At 42.0% G+C, this 16442-nt stretch overlaps 2 protein-coding genes and 1 non-coding gene across 6 annotated transcripts; all 3 read left to right on the top strand.

Annotated features, from left to right (window-relative positions):
• The first annotated feature begins 638 nt into the window (after window positions 1-638).
• On the top strand, window positions 639-7033 carry LOC129836613 (BUB3-interacting and GLEBS motif-containing protein ZNF207-like). Of its 3 annotated transcripts, XM_055902909.1 has the most exons (12): window positions 639-822; window positions 1354-1480; window positions 1585-1720; window positions 1841-2032; window positions 2271-2352; window positions 2572-2636; window positions 3222-3355; window positions 4592-4690; window positions 5411-5641; window positions 5873-6029; window positions 6194-6247; window positions 6290-7033. In XM_055902909.1, the coding sequence occupies exons 1-12, from the start codon at window positions 782-784 to the stop codon at window positions 6337-6339; spliced, it is 1368 nt and encodes a 455-aa protein (XP_055758884.1). In that variant the 5' UTR covers window positions 639-781; the 3' UTR covers window positions 6340-7033. The 3 variants fall into 3 exon arrangements, with proteins under 3 accessions (XP_055758884.1, XP_055758883.1, XP_055758885.1); XM_055902908.1 differs by having other exon boundaries at window positions 6194-7033; XM_055902910.1 differs by lacking the exon at window positions 4592-4690 and having other exon boundaries at window positions 640-822; window positions 6194-7033.
• Window positions 2658-2791, top strand: LOC129851613 (small nucleolar RNA SNORA49). Its single transcript, XR_008758989.1, has one exon. It is a non-coding gene; the product is annotated as a small nucleolar RNA SNORA49 (small nucleolar RNA).
• Window positions 7034-7131: 98 nt separating the features above from the next.
• Window positions 7132-16365, top strand: LOC129836649 (uncharacterized). Of its 2 annotated transcripts, XM_055902912.1 has the most exons (5): window positions 7132-12004; window positions 12755-13111; window positions 14445-14548; window positions 15035-15291; window positions 15543-16365. In XM_055902912.1, exons 1-4 carry the CDS (start codon window positions 11950-11952, stop codon window positions 15281-15283), a joined length of 765 nt encoding a protein of 254 aa, XP_055758887.1. In that variant the 5' UTR covers window positions 7132-11949; the 3' UTR covers window positions 15284-15291; window positions 15543-16365. The 2 variants fall into 2 exon arrangements, with proteins under 2 accessions (XP_055758887.1, XP_055758886.1); XM_055902911.1 differs by lacking the exon at window positions 15543-16365 and having other exon boundaries at window positions 15035-15507.
• Window positions 16366-16442: the final 77 nt, after the last annotated feature.

Below are 16442 nucleotides of genomic sequence, written 5' to 3'. Positions count from 1 at the left end.
CGCCACCTCATCAGGAGCATGCCCAGGCGTTGTAGGGAGGTCATACAGGCACGTGGAGGCCACACACACTACTGAGCCTCATTTTGACTTGTTTTAAGGACATTACATCAAAGTTGGATCAGCCTGTAGTGGTTTTCCACTTTAATTTTGAGTGTGACTCCAAATCCAGACCTCCATGGGTTGATACATTTGATTTCCATTGATAATTTTTGTGTGATTTTGTTGTCAGCACATTCAACTATGTAAAGAAAAAAGTATTTAATAAGAATATTTCATTCATTCAGATCTAGGGTGTGTTATTTTAGTGTTCCTTTTATTTTTTTGAGCAGTGTATATATAATCCATATATATCGACTTTTGAATTGGTCACAGCATTTACGTCTTCATCACCATACAATAGTATGGTGCAATGTCGCTCCCATGTGGACATTAAAGGTATTACATCCACACAGAATGCATTGAAATGACGCGAGCAGAAAAACATAAAATAATATAATAATTTGGTATGATTATTCATTTCCGTTTATTTCGGACCAAATCCCCCCAAAAGTGCAACTTCGTCAATATACTGGAAAGACGTATTTAAATCACTTTTGTTTAGGGAATTGTGCACGTGTTCCATCAGTACAGCATTGTGGGTGCAAGCATAATCCACTTCCTCCACTTGAAGAAGCGCCATTTTCGGCGTTGTCATACAGCATGTCGCTAATGTTTATGACACAATAAGAACCTATTTCAGTGTTTGTTATTATACGTTAGCTTTCCAAGTACTATCTGAAAGATGGGGCGAAAGAAGAAGAAGCAGATGAAGCCATGGTGCTGGTATCCTTTGGTTTGGGGAATAGACAAAACGCATGAAAAGAAAGTGAGGGCTCGAATGCTTAGCAAGGTAGCTAGCGAAGTAAGATAATGTAGGCCTCACAAGACCTGTTCGCACTTTTGATACTTTGTCGTATTTCTGTAATAATGTTGTGGCAATTACATTTTCCAACACTCTCTTTTAGTTTTATCTCAACAAAGTAAAGCCAAATGGTGTATATTGACGAACATTTTAGGCGGAAAACTAGCTATGCTAGCTAAGTAGCTAGCGGCATTATTAGTTAGCAAAGTAAATTATTGTATTCATTATGTAGCTATCTGCAACGACCCAGTTTATGAGGCTTAGTCGGCATACTTTGTCATAGATGGTGGTCAGAAGTTGTGCACAAAGAGTAACTATACCTTACGTTCAAATAAAGGAGTAACGTTAATAGCAGGGAGGAGGCACCCTCGATTGAATGAAACCAACTAGCTAAGTTAGCTTGCTAACGTTAGTATATACTCTATGACATTTCCTTAATTCACAACTTGAAGGTATTGTAATCGAGATTTCGATGATGAAAAGATCCTCATCCAACATCAAAAGGCCAAACATTTTAAGTGCCATATATGTCACAAGAAGTTATACACTGGTCCAGGGCTGGCAATCCACTGTATGCAGGTTGGTATTCACATTAATAACATGTTGGTTATTCTTTAATCTGTGTGGTCATACCTTTTATTTGTGATATGAATCATTGATGGCGTGGGTCGTGTGTGTTTCAGGTTCACAAAGAGACCATTGACGGGGTCCCCAATGCCATACCTGGAAGGGTAGACATAGAATTGGAAATCTATGGCATGGAAGGAATTCCAGAGAAGGATATGCAGGAGAGGAGACGGACATTAGAACAAAAACAGGGTTAGTTAGTGTCAACATAATTTCCTGCATTTGTACTGAGAACCATAGAAGTCTACAGCAATAACAAATCATCTTAAAGAACTGCTGTGTGGCTAAAATACCCCTTTACTTTGTGTTCAGAGAGCCAGAAGAAGAAGCAGAATCAGGACGACTCTGACGAGGATGAAGACGATGATGATGCTCCAGGCCCTTCGTTCGTTCAGCAGCAGATGCCTGCTGCCCAGCCCCAGGCTAGCTATGTCCCTCCCATGGCCCAGCCAGGCATCCCCCTTGGGGCCAGGGCTCCAGGCATGCCACCAGGAGCTTACTCAGGTAGAACATGGGCTGAATGGCCATACGATTGCTGTGTTCAGCCAGTAAGACATTCACATCAAGTAATGATGATTGGCAAAAATGTTCAACTGCTCTGAATTGTGAATGAATCATGCCCATTCTGAACAAACCACAAACTGGAAAAAATACATTCCCAGCATCACCAAATAATGGCTAATAAATTATACCTGGTGTATTGCTTAAAATCTAGTTTCCTTCCCTTTTCTTCCCAATGCAGGAATGCCCCCTATGATGCCAGGTCACGGTGTCCCGCCTATGATGCATGGGATGCCCCCTGGTATGCACGGAATGCCACCAGGGTAAGTACTAACTCATACTACTCAGTGGGTGACATTTTCGTCTCTCAATGACACATGGCATCATCACTCCCATGGTGCGTTTGCTCACTCTTTGCAGGCGTTAAATGTCGCCCTGAACTGGTCCGTCGCTGCAGGATCTGCCTTATTATTAAAACATCAGACAGTTAGATTTGATCATTCAGATTGTAACTCACACCTGTTGGTTTGATCTCCTTACAGCATGATGCATGGGATGGGAGGGATGATGCCTCCAATGATGCAAGGGATGCCTGGTATGCCGCCAGGTAAGCACCGTCGGTACCCCTCTTCCCCTCCCTTACTCCAGTCACTGCACCCAGTGGGGTGGAATGGCATTGACAGGGGCTACAGCACTGTGGCCCTCTCACCTCTCTCATCTAGGACTATTCTCCTATATGAGGCTTGTGAGAGAGCTGACAATTTCAGAAGACTAGCATAGAGCTGGCCGACATGGTCTCAATTCTATTTACCGATAAGCTTATAACATGAATGTGCACCACAGTTTTAATATTACCCTTAAAAATACTACTACTACTACCTTGAATGTTGTAGCTATCAATTGTCTGGTTATCAATCACCTATATTAGCAAACGTATTTTGTTTCAAACTTCACATTTCTCTAGTAGGGCCCTATAGGTTATCATAATGAACAATATCAGCAATATGCCCATGATAAGTGGTCAATGTCGATCATTTTCGGTTTATTGTCCAAGCTCTAGTAGAGCAAAATCATGTTCATTCTCAATTCTATCATGACCTAGAAACAACCTGCTATGATATTTGTCATGGATTCCCTAACTTCCTGAGAAATAACTGTGATTTGATATTGAGACCTGATGTCTTGTCTTCAGGAATGCCACCACACATGGGTCACCGTCCTGGTATGCCCCACATGGCCCAGGTCCCCACTCCGGCAGGGATGCCCCGACCTGCCGCAGCAGCCCCTGCTGCCGTCAGCAAGCCCCTGTTCCCCAGCGCAGTACAGGTGGGTCACCTTGCCAAGAGGCGAGGTGGGATGGAGCTGTATCTTGTCATAACTGTCTCATTGGTTTACCTTGTTCATTTTAAATGGTGTCCATTGAATAATTCACCAAGAGGATTTCCTCTTTATTAAGATGGTTGTACTGGTGCGCTCATCTCAGGCACATGCATACTATCAGAATATCATCATTAATGATGGGGAGTAGGCTTGGGCAGTATCCAGAGTGTCATACCTTCATACTGACCTTGTGCCATATTGGTATATTCAGTAATACCGGCACTGAACACAAGGGGCACTATTTTCAAACCCCCCCCCCCCCCGCTGAGCTTTTGTAATCCAAAGGTTAGCAATGCTAATAAGTAAACTAATAATGTAAAATCCCATAGAATGCAAACTAAATGATAAAGAGTGCATTGCGAACATTTAGACAGCCTCTGACCTAAACTATTTTCAGGACAGACGTCCCAGCTCACAAAGTGACATCCCAGCTAAAAGTAACTCAGAAATGCTACAGGTTGCTGCACGTACAACACAATTATTAGACAGCAAGGCTCTTGATCCAAGAGGGGATTTTCTGCTGTTACCGGCAATATAATACATTTTGTAAGACGCTAACCACTTAGCTAGATAGCTAACTAGCGACTAAATTAGCAAACCAAATGTATAGCTGCAGAGCATTTAGTGCATTTTAGACCGTTTTTACTTAAAAGTTGTAAAATATCTAGCTGGTGAACATTTAGTTGTGAATTCCATACTGTAACCTGATCATCTGGCGTGTGCTGCACAACAATGAATGACTCACAAGGCTCTGGTGTCTCGTTATTGTGTGCTTGTAAACAAACACCATGTGACTGGGTACTAGCGGTAAGCTTCATAATGAAAAATTCTGACAGGTGAAATGAAATACACAATCATTATCTCTTAACATATTGCACAAGTTAACTGCAGGTATTTACTTGAAATGTAGCAACAAATATTCACATTTATGCAATCTTCAAAGAAATAGTTTCAACAGTATTGAAAAACCATCCTGTGGCTATTTCCAAATACCCCGGTATATGGTATACCGCCCAAGCCTAATAGGGAGCAGCAATACCAGCATTGTATCAGTAATGCATCCATAGTAAGGAACTAAATCTCATTATCAAAATGCCCTCGTTTTCCTCTCCAGAGCTGCTGGTATTCACTCTAGGTTCTGCTAGTGTTGTTCACACTCTGCCTCTCTTCTTTATGCTGCAGATGGGCTCTCATGTTCCAAACACCATCACAGCCTCTCCCAGTAGCACTGCAGACTCTCAGTCTGCTGCCTCTAAGCCTCTGTTCTCTAATACTCCACAAGTAGGCAGGACTCTTTCACTTCCATGTCCCATAGACTCTTGTGGCATGCAGCATATCAGCTTGGTTTGGTTGGGAATGCTACAAAATGTCTGTGTTTTGACATATGAACTTAAGTTAACATATTCAACAGGCTTTTTGTCATTCCGTGTGCATTTTTGTGAACCGCTCCACCAAAAGGATGAGCTGACGGTCAGCTTTCCCTTGGGAGGACTTGCTGCATGCCTGTGTGTGGCCTGCCTTAGTTTTCTTAGCACTGGATTGGTGATTTAAAATGTATTTTTGTTTAGGCACAGCTTGCTTTTTGCTTATTTTTCCCCCTCCCCTGACTTGTTGTCATGGATTTCCTCAGATGGTATTTTGCACAATGCAATGCTCATCAGCAATGTGTGATATGATATGAGTTTTTCTTGAGTGTCTCAGCTGAACTGATATTTCAATCACTTTTTGAAACTGATATTTTCTAGTCATTCAAAGTGATAATCTGTTCAGCGTTAGTTTGATGTACAGTGCACTCTGCTTGTGAAAATCTGAGGAATCAACCAATCGCTTGTGATCAAAAATCATGGGACAAATTCTGTTTAGAAAGCACTTCTAAGGAATCAGTAGGTCAAATGTCTGAATATCTGATTCCTCTGAGAGGAGAGCATTGTAATCTGTGTGTGTGTGATCATGATGAGTCACTCACCCATCTGACAGTGCATCTTCCTTCCGGTCTCCCAGGCCCAGCAGAGTGCCTCTGGAGCTGTGCCCCACAGCGCGCCCTCCACCTCCTCTGACCTTCCCAAAGCAACATTCCCCGCCTACACCCAGTCCTCTGCCTCCTCATCCTCCTCTAATCCCCCTAGTAACACTGTGGCCAAGCCCCCCGCCACAGTGACCAATAAGCCAGCCACCCTTACCACCATGAGTGCAACCAGTAAGTTGATCCACCCTGATGAGGATATCTCACTGGTAAGTTGCTCCTGCTTTGCGTTTTGCCCTTTCACAGTAAGTAATGAATGAGAAAGTACATTTTTCTATGTCGCGTTACTGTTGTGATACCTGTAATATTTGTTCAAAACAAATTAGTCAAATATAATGTAATTGAGTTGTGTGATTTGTCCTTGCCGTTGCACTGAAAGGGATAGGCTAGTGTTGTGTCCTGTCTAAGAATCCTCTCTGTGTTTGTCTGCCCGGTAACAGGAGGAGCGACGGGCTCAGTTGCCCCGGTACCAGCGTAACGTGCCCAGGCAGGGGCAGGTTCACATGTCTGCCCCTCCTGTGGCGGCCGTGGGCGGCATGATGCCCCCACAGCAGGGCATGCCTCCGCAGCAGCCTGGCATGAGGCACCCCATGCACGGTAAGATGTTATGGCATCACTAGACCAAAAAATGATCTGATGGAGAGAAACTTGTGGCCTTTGATGGCACGAAAGACCAAGTATCATACCAGTCAAAACATGTTTTTTTTGCGTTTGCTTGCATTGTGATCGTGATGTTTCAATATACTTCCTCCTCCCTCCAGGTCAGTATGGTGGTCCCCCCCAGGGCATGCCTGGCTACATGCAGGGTGGGATGCCTCCGTATGGGCAGGGCCCTCCGATGGGATACCAAGGAGGGCCTCCCATGGGCATGCGGCCCCCCGTCATGTCTCCTGCGGGACGATACTGAAGCAGTCGCAACGACCTGACCCCTCACTAGGTTTGGAGGTTAAACCTTTTCTCACCTTGTGCTTTTTAAAACTAGCCCAAGCCAATGAGCTGTAAGACCAACCAGTGATGGTGAAGAAAAGTATTGATGAAAAAATATATATATACGCAGCACACGGACATTTAACATGACATCTTTAATGGGGAAAAACATAGAAACAACAAAACACACAAAACAACTTGATGATAATGACAACTTTGTCGTTGTGCAGATTTGATACATGTATGGTGTTTTTCTTATGTTTCACTCAGGTTTGTAGAAGTGAAGTGTGTTAAATATGGTTCATATTGTTTTGACTGCTCGCTGCTGGAGTAACATGATCGTATCGCCCTCCCCTTACAAAAAGGCAAGTTTCCTGTAAATATATGATTTTCTGTTGTGTAGAGTAAGTCGGTGACGAGGCCCTCACAGCACACTTGTGTGTTGTTGGACGCCCTGTCCCCAACCGTATGGTTGGTGAGGGTCCTCCTTTATGATGACGATTCCAACTGTTTAGTAGTTTACCACCAGATCTATGGATTATTATTATTATCTTTCAGTCTCTAGCTTCATTCTTATTTCAGGTTTATTCCATGATCAAAAGGGTAACTTGTTTGAATTTATTCTCTGTACTGTTTTAAACAATCTGTTGTAATAAAACTCACTTAAAATCCAACACTGTTTTCTTCCTGACCCGTGGATGGGGATGAGGCTTCATGAAGGTTTGTACCATGGAGGTTAGTACCTTCATCATGAAGGTTTGTACATAAATGTTGTATTTATGAAATATTGCTCAAATAATAGAATGTCAACATTCCAGATCTGGTATTTTTAAACATGTTTTAATATACAAATAGTCTTGATGCAGATAAGTTTATAGCCTGATGTTCTTTAATAATAGTAATCCAATCATTTAAACCTGCACCCTGAATCAGTTTATCTTCCTCACCTTAGGTTCACTAACATTTGCATGCAAGTGCTCTATACTCTGTGTGAGTGGTTGATGATAAATATACATTTTACTTGATGTTGGGTGTATTTTTCCTAAACTACCTACTCATGTCCTCTGGGTGTCTAGCTTTTCAAGTCAGAGGGCCTTATTTGGTGTTATTCCACTATGGTGCATCAGTGTTTCCCCTATATGTATTTAGCAGCGGCACAACGCCGCACACTGCACTTTTTTTTTTTAATTAAATGACTAAAACCAGGAATATAGAAACGATAATGGCGCAATATATTTTTGAGAACTAAAAATCGCCAAAATAAGGACTAGACAGTTGGAGAATGTAAAATAAAAAAATGTCATGATCTAGGGCCCCTTTTGATTTTGTTTGTAATTTAGATAAATTAGGAACAATGCATAAGCCATTGTAGAAAATGTAGCTTTAAAACTAAAATGTTCATGTCAAAATGTGTAGAATTGCAGAACATTTGTTTTAGAACAGCTACAGGTTCTCTGGCCGAGAGGAGGGCCACTAAAATGTGCCATTTGTCATGCCCACTACCCCCACATGCTAACTTTGCCACCGCTGTTGGAAACAAAAATACTGGGGGAAACACTGCATAGCATATTAAAATCGAAAAACCATTACTTTGAAACTTTTTGTAAGCCCATGTCTATTTTGATGGTAATGTCCTTATCTGCTTTTCAGCCTAAAACACAGATTTCTTGCGAAACAGGTCAGTTATATCTGTAAGTACCCATTCCCTTACCATAGTGTGGCTGTATCTTGCACCGGATGTACCGTTTAGTAGTAACTAGTTATTGAATCTGAAGTAATGCATTTTCCAAGATTTGTACATTGTTTTGAGTATTGTAGAGTTATTCTAAAGTACTTGCTCAAGATTTGTTACACCATTTGGTTGCATACAAATGTAATGAATGTTGAATGCTGTGGTGTGCCATTGTTGCCTCTTTCTGTCTGATGGTGAAGGGGGCTGTTCGGTGGAAACTGGACACATTTTTACCCCACTCATTTGGTAAGTAGGATTTCACATCGGCTATGATGTACAGTGGCTTCAGAAAGTATTCATACCCCTTGACTTGTTCCACGTTTGGTTGTTACAGCCTGAATTCAACGGATTAAATAGATTCTCACCCATCTACCCACAATACCCCATAATGACAAAGTGAAATCATGTTTGAAAATGAAATACATATGTATTCAACCCCTTGAGTCAATCATTACATGTTAGAATCACCTTTGGCAGCCATTACAGCGCAAGTTTTTTGGGGTAAGTCTCTTAAGAGCTTTCCACACCTGGATTGTATTATATTAGCATATTCTTCAAACTCTGTCAATTTGGTTGTTGATCATTACTAGACAGCCATTTTCAAGTCTTGTCATAGATTTTAAAACAGATTTAAGTCAACTCTTAACTAGGCCATTCAGTAACATTCAAGCAACCCCAGTGTATATTTGACCAGAGTTTTAGGTTATTGTCCTGCTGAAAGCTACATTTGTCTCCCAGTGTCTTTTGGAAAGCAGACTGAATCAGGTTTTCATTTAGGTTTTTTCATGTGCTTAGCTCTATTCTGTTTCTTCTTATCCTAAACTCCCTAGTCCTTGCTGACGACTAGCATACCCATAACATGATGCAGCCGTCACCACCATGCTTGAAAATATGAAGAGGGGGTAGTCATTGATGTGTTGGATTTGCCCAAAACATAACAATTTGTATTCAGGACATAAAGTACATTTCTTTGCCACGTCTTTTATGCTGTACAGGCTTCCTTTTCACTCTCATTTAGGTTAGTATTATGGAGTAACTACAATGTTGATCAATCATCAGTTTTCGATCACAACCATTAAACTCAAATGTACCTTTTATTTTGAATTTGCAGAACCATCTCATCTTTGCATATAAATATTTTGTGTCATTTTGTAATGGTGGGCGTGGCCTCATGGTGAAATCCCTGGACGGTTTCCTCTCCGTAGTGACTGGGTGTATTGTGTGGTAGAAATTCTAATCGATGAGAGACGAGGTCAATCACCAATCAGGACATTACTTTATTCAAAATGTATTAATAAGGAAAGCATAGAGTCATTGCTTCTATAATGATGAGGCTGGTCGGCTCAACACTTCCAAGTGTTGTGGCGAGTAGCTCTGACATACGAAGAATACATATCTTTTATAGAAAAGATACGCCCTTTTAGTCTTCCTGACAAACAGATGCATGGAATGGGTCACAGGGTGAAACTTGATATATGAGAAAGGAGTATCCCGCCAGATAGCATTTGCTTTGAAGACTGTTCTTATTTAGTCTGGCCCCTAAGACGAGGCTCTGATCTCGTTCCTGGTACTTCAAAGCACAGAAACACCCATTAATTCTATGGCATAACTCAATTGTCAACTCCAGATACTTCCATCTCAAGTAAAACCCGTTCTTGACCACACGCCTGGACACTAAGGGGAGTGAGCCTCTAGGTCATACACTCCCCCAGGACAGGTGCAACATCAGAGATGACATACAATGGTTCCAGACACTACCCCACATCTTTTCTCAGACCTTATCTCCCCCAAGGAGGGAGTGACTGGCTCACAGACATTGTGGAGACAAGTGGTTCCCCATCAATTACGCCATCCCTTCACATGGTTTAGAATAGGTAAAGACACATTCACATATGAAGACAATGCTCCCTCCTGTCCTCTTCTCTTTCTGATATTCTGCATAGCACTAGCGGCATTTGAAAGACGAGCCTGACTTCTCCCCTCTCTGGGCCCCAGCTGAGGGAGGAAGTGCAACTACCAACACCAGAGTCCAAAGGGATACATTCTAATAACAAGCATATCATATAAGCGTATTATGCAGATAAGACATCTTAATTATCTATGTTACCTAACTCATTCTGAGTCTTCCACCACAATTGATATACCATCCAAGTGTTATAACTTCACCATGCCCAAAGGGATATTCAATGTCTGCTTTTTATTTGAATTGTACCCACCTACCAATAGATACCCTTTGCGAGGCATTTGAAAATCGCCCTGGTCTTTGTGGCGAATCTGTTTTGTAATTCACTGCTCGGCTCGGGGACCTTTTTATCTGTATGTGTGGGGTACAGTAATGAGGTAGTTATTCAAATCATGTTAAGCACTATTATTGCACACAGTTAGTCCATACAACTTTTATTGTGACTTAAGCTAATTTTTACTCCTAAATGTATTTAGGCTTGCCATAACAAAGGGGTTGAATACTTTTTGATTCAAGACGTTTCAGCTTTACATTTAATTAATTTGTAAAATTCGAAATAACAATTCCACTTAAACATTGTGCGGTATTGTGTAAGCCAGTGACACAATCTCAATTTAATCAATTTTTAAATTCTGGCTGTAACACAAAGTAGAAAAAGTCAAGGGGTGTGAGTACTTTTGGAAGGCACTGCACATGGCTGTTGTAAAATAATGATTGACAAGTTCATTTGAAAACATTCCCAGACCATATTACAGTAATGTTAAAAAAAAAAGTTATGATCATTGTTTACAGATTAATAGGTTATTCATACTTATGGATTATAGTATTTGGCCTGTTGGATGTCGTCGTCAACACTCGTCCGAACTCCTCTTCCAACTTTCGCAACAATGCTCAAAACTGTCTTGATGTGCTGCTGTCATTAATACTTAAAACTGTTACTCGGATTAGCTTCACCATTATAATTCAGTTCTCCCCAGTTTTATAGTCAACATGCATCCTATGACGTTCTTTTAAAGGGAACATTGGCCTGTTTGTTCATTAACTATACATTTCACATAAAACAAATAGACATGTTATTTCACAAGACAATGTAGGCAGTATCACAGTTTCTCTCCACTTGCTGATGTGCATAAATGTATCCTAATGTACAAATCCAAATGCTTTGTATCAAAACACACTATTATAAGAATAAATCATGTGTATTGTGTACAATTTTCACTGTCTGTTTTTTCAAGCCTATCTTGTTAAGAACCCATTTTATATCAGGAACAGGACAGGTCTGAACCATCTTTGTAAGAGGACCACTAGATAGTCTTGGGTTGTGAACTTGACTTTCTCAAGTAACTGTTTGCAATATCTCCCACGACGTTACAGTGAATAGTTGGTCATTTGTGGTATGTTGTAACTTATATCAGAACATTTTATAAACCTTAAACAACTTCAAAGTAACTAATGTTTTGATACCTAAATATATTCTCTTATTAGCAGTATTTGGCTGAAATTGACAGATTCTTGCAGCTTTACAACTGGCTAAATACTCAGTATTTTATACTCTTAGTATAAGGTCAACACACTTTCTGTCTGGCTTCAGTATTTTGTATTTGCAGAACCCTCATCTTTACAGATAAATATTTTGTAGTAATTATGTAAAGGTGGGTGTGGCTTTTTGCTGTGACACGTGTGAGTAGTTAACAAACAACTCTTCCTGTTATGGTTTGAGGTGGAGAGGTTCCTGTAGCTAGTCACCAATTTCCCCTCATCTGGCTGAGACCCCCCCCCCCCCTCAGTCAAGTGAGTCACACAACAATTCTAGTTTAATACAGACACTTATGTCTGAGGCTCACTGCATGCTGCTCAGTGTGTGATAGCATCATCATATAAGAACAAGGGAAGTCATGACTCTTCATCTGACAGGTGTTTGGCTGTTGCTCATCACACATACAGTGTTGGGTAAGTCTTGTTTTTGCAACTTTTGGTGTGGGGTTAGTTTATTGGGAACTGTGTTGGCCACAGGAGGCTGCTGAGGGGAGGGCGGCTCATAATGGCTGGCGTGAATGGAATGGCATCAAACACATAGAAACCACAGGTTTGATTTATTTGATACCATTCCACTCATTCCTCTCCAGCCATTAACACGAGCTTGTCCTCTCCAATTAAGGTGCTACCGACCTCCTGTGGTGTTGGAATTTTTCTTCTGCCATTGCAAGTTTTGGATGACTTTATCATGGAGTAGTTTAATGCCTATAAAAACAGAACTTGTTTGGTCTAACCAGAGGCCTGTATCTGTTCCATATCACTACATTGATCATTATGCAGATGCTTTCTTGACCAGGGTAGGGAGGTCCAAACCATGCGTCAGTACAGTGGGCTTCCCTTATATGACCACCAACAAGCCATAAAAAACAACCAATGACACTTACTGTGCGCCCGAGTGGCGCAGCCGTCTAAGGCACTGCGTCTCAATGCTAGAGGCGTCACTGCAGACAGCCCGTTTCGTTTCCAGGCTGTATCACAATCGACCGTGATTGGGTGTCCCATAGAGCGGCTCACAGTTGGCCCAGCGTCGTCTGTGGGGTTGCGCCTGGGGAGGCCACCATTGTAAATAAGAATTCGTTTTTAATGGCACTGCCTAGTTAAATAAAGGTCAAATGAAAACGGGGAGCTAACGTTGTATTACCTTCTCTATATGTTGCCTCCTAGTGTTCTGTGATATGGAATTCCTGGGGAGAACGCAGGGTGACTCTGTAGAGTTCTACTGTATCTCTGAGTTCAATGCCTCCAGGCCCATTGGGCTCTACCTGAAACGCAAGTGGCTGCAGCCCAACCAAGAGGTCCTGTTCATGTATACTGAACAAAAGCCTTCGTTTTACGATGACGTCAAAGAGCGCATCCATGTCACGGGAGACCCGAGTACTCACCGGGTCAACGTGACCATCAACCAGCTGAACGGAACAGACACAGACCTCTACTACTGTGAGTTTGTCTTCCCCGATGCCTCCAGCGTCGATCAAAAGATTCCAAGCAATATGGAGTTCTTTCTGTACGTCGACAATGTTGGTGAGTATTCTTTATGGATTCGTTCATTTTTTTTTTTTTTTATGTTTCTTGATGCGAATGGAGTTGTTGATGACTCCAGACGCCACAGCTGAGCCACGCTGTTCATGTTATGCATCCTGCCACTGCTTCCTCCTTAGAATAGCCCTGGTTCTAGCAACATACTCTCCTCTACCCCGTCCACAAAGCCAAGTCGTACTAGTGTTTGTTTCCCATCTGGAGAAAATGTCCCAGACAACAAGATGGATGTAGGCCTGATAGAGACGTGCGCCGCGGGTTCAGCTGTCCTCCCCTGCCTCGCCCCCTACGGTTCCCCCTCGGCCATGGAAGGGGTATGCCTGAAGAGGCGGTGGGGCCGGGCTCCAGTGGAGGTGCTGTTCCACTCAAAGCGCCCCTCTTCCTCTGCCTCGTTCCCCCCAGAAGAGAGGCTTCACCTGGGCACGGGGCTGGGCGGCCTGGCATACAACCTCACCCTGCTAAAGATCTAGCCGGAAGTTAGCGCCTTTTACAGCTGTGAGCTGCTGCTCCCCGGCAGGTCCGACAACAGTGCCAGGCTAGGGCGACACGTGTACTTTGTGTCTGTGCAAGGTGGGTGTTTATCATAGGGCTAGTGGATTCAACCTAATAAGACACCGGATTTATATGGGGCTAGTGGATATAAACAAGTAACACTTGATTTAGTAAGGCTTGTTAATTTGTTGAGTTTACACATCACATTGGGAACTTTCTTTGCGTGCCTATGCGTTGTCTGTCTATACAAGTTTTTGACCAGACCTTTACGAAAAGTCTATCCACTTCCCCTCCCCACATCGGTCTCTATACTCCTTTTGAAAATAGACAGATGCAGTAGGAAACTGTGGTTTTGGTTTTAACGGATAGTTTGTGATTTTGGCAAGGAACGCAATCTACTTCCCCAGAGTCGGATGAACTAGTGTATATATTTTTTTATGTCTGCGTCTAGTATGAAGGAAGTTGGAGGTAGTTTCGCGAGACAATGCTAACTAGCGTTAGCGCAATGATTCAAACTGCACACAGATATAAAATGGTATCCAAAAATGAATCTACCAAAATCCCAAACTATCCCTTTAAACGGTAAATTCATGCCAGTAAATGTCCAGGTCATCTGTGGAAGCTGTTTCTATGACGCTGTATTGTTTATTAACTATAGTAGCCAATTCAGTAACCCAGGTAACAATTATCAAACAGACAATGGTCTGTTAGTAATTAATTTCATGTCCATCATACACAGTATATGGTTGTCAATGTATTTTTAATTTAGGAAATGATTTGACATTCTTTAAAGTCTGACACAACATATTGCTCATTGTTTCCCCAGGTGTTAGGTGTAGCTGTACTGGTTACACTCCACTGCTCTATGCCCTTTCTGCTGTTGTGGGGCTGTTACTCATCTTCCTTATGGCCCTGGGAGTGGCTCATTATGTGAGTAGGACTGTAACCTACTTACTATGGACAAAAAGATTGACACACAGAATATTATTTATATAAATGGTAGCCACTCCAGTTTTTTGCTGCTTTTATGGTCATAATTTAAAAAGCATTACAACCTCACATTCTGCAAATTTCTCATTCATATGACATTTTCTTGAAATCAAACAGTTCTTTGCTCTGAGTTTATAAAGCCACTTTGTAACACTCTATGATTGTTGACTGGGGAGACATGATATTGTAATGTATTTAGGTACTTACTCATTTGGTAGCTACTGTATTCCTCAAGTGACAAATTGTCAGTACCATAACAATGACTAAGAACCAGTGATTTGTCAAACACCTCAAATTGAGGAAGGATGCCACTGAATCAAAGCATCCATCCTCTTACTATTCACATCATTTCACACAGGAAAGACACTAGTTTCACTAGTTGTTTTCACCTGCTGCCTTCTCTGATTGGCTTCTGTCCTCTGTCAGGGTAAGACCCGAGGAGACTGTGTCAAACCGCAGCCCCACCAGGCTTCCACCTACGAGGAGATGGTTGGGGTGCGGCCCCCCAACCGGAATGGAAAAGTGTCTCCCTCTTACCCCCGGAGGCCCCCCCTGCATCTGGAGGAAATGGATGCTTCTGCCTATGAAAACCCCCCTCTGAGTTCTCGACAGGAAAACCACTACGAGAGGCCCGAAGAGTCACCGCTAGTATCTGAAACTGCTGGGGAGATGTGAGGAACAAGGTCAGCCCAATCTCACCAACATGGTGTTTGACTATTTATAAACTGGAGTCTGGACTATAACTACAACTTATATAACCTTCAATTTGGACAAACAAACATCCACCTAACTTTGTTGTTTTGTAAATGCTGGCAGCTAAATGTTGTAGCCTTGCTTTAATTTTTAAAGGTATTGTATTTAAACCCCCAAAAATATTAAAAGTGTAATACTTGTCTTTATTAGTGTTGTATTTTGACATGGTACATTTGTCCAGTCCACAGGGAACTGTCGTTCTTGCCAATCATGGAGATTGATCCTGTGCTGGAAACAGACAAGAATCATGGACTTACAAAATACCAATTTATACCTGGTGCTAACATCCCGTCCTTTGTCTACGTTCTGAGACAGATGTCGACTATTAAATGCATTGTGATCAGATCTTCCTGACCTCAGAATATAGTCAGGTAAATTGTCTTGATATCAAGTGTAGACTGATATAACCATTATAGCGTCAAGATGTCTCAATATTTTGAATACCGGATGGGACCAGGAAACCTGGTCTTAATGCAGACTGTGGAATGGCTAATATGTGGACAAGCTCCAGGACAAAGGACACATGCTCGCATCAGGTATAAAAGGGGCTAGAGAGCAACAGGGTGCCTTTCCACATTGGTTAATACAGATCATTTCTGATATGTAGCATGGTCAGTCAGTGGGATGGTCCCATGGTGTGCTGAACCACAGCATGGCTTCAAAATCTAATTGTATTTGTCACATGTGCTGAATACAACAGGTGTAGACCTGACAGTGAAATGCTTTACTTACAAGCCCTTAAGAAAAGTTAAGCATATAGAAAAATGAAGAGCAACAAAGTGAGGCTATACACAGGGGGTACCGGTACACAGTCAATGTGCGGGGGTACAGGTAATATGTAAGCGACTATGCAGTTAAATTGGATGTAAAAGCTGTAATGTCCTTTTGTGATTTGCAAATTCTGAGAACTCACTGACCTGAAAAAAAGCACAATAGAGATTTAACTCAACAGCTTACTGTAAAAAATAAATTTATAACAAGGGGTGCCTCCAGTGTAAAGTGGATTCCTTGGTGGTGTGTGGCTTCTTTGTGTGTGAGTTGCTTCCTTATCTGGCTTCTTCTGGGGGTTGTGGCTTGTGTC

The sequence above is a fragment of the Salvelinus fontinalis genome, chromosome 3 (assembly GCF_029448725.1).
Source record: "Salvelinus fontinalis isolate EN_2023a chromosome 3, ASM2944872v1, whole genome shotgun sequence".
Lineage (NCBI taxonomy): Eukaryota > Metazoa > Chordata > Actinopteri > Salmoniformes > Salmonidae > Salvelinus > Salvelinus fontinalis.
This window is presented reverse-complemented; position numbering and strand designations above follow the sequence as displayed.

What these genes read in the sequence shown, in the direction of transcription:
- LOC129836613 (XM_055902908.1), top strand. Translation starts at nt 782, where the DNA reads ATGGGGCGAAAGAAGAAGAAGCAGATGAAGCCATGGTGCTG. An exon ending in GCCACCAGGAGCTTACTCAG is followed by an intron (nt 2,033 to 2,270) that starts GTAGAACATGGG and finishes TTCCCAATGCAG; the next exon opens with GAATGCCCCCTATGATGCCA. An exon ending in CTGATGAGGATATCTCACTG is followed by an intron (nt 5,642 to 5,872) that starts GTAAGTTGCTCC and finishes GCCCGGTAACAG; the next exon opens with GAGGAGCGACGGGCTCAGTT.
- LOC129836649 (XM_055902912.1), top strand. Translation starts at nt 11,950, where the DNA reads ATGACTCTTCATCTGACAGGTGTTTGGCTGTTGCTCATCACACATACA. An exon ending in CATCACACATACAGTGTTGG is followed by an intron (nt 12,005 to 12,754) that starts GTAAGTCTTGTT and finishes GTTGCCTCCTAG; the next exon opens with TGTTCTGTGATATGGAATTC. An exon ending in CCCTGGGAGTGGCTCATTAT is followed by an intron (nt 14,549 to 15,034) that starts GTGAGTAGGACT and finishes GTCCTCTGTCAG; the next exon opens with GGTAAGACCCGAGGAGACTG.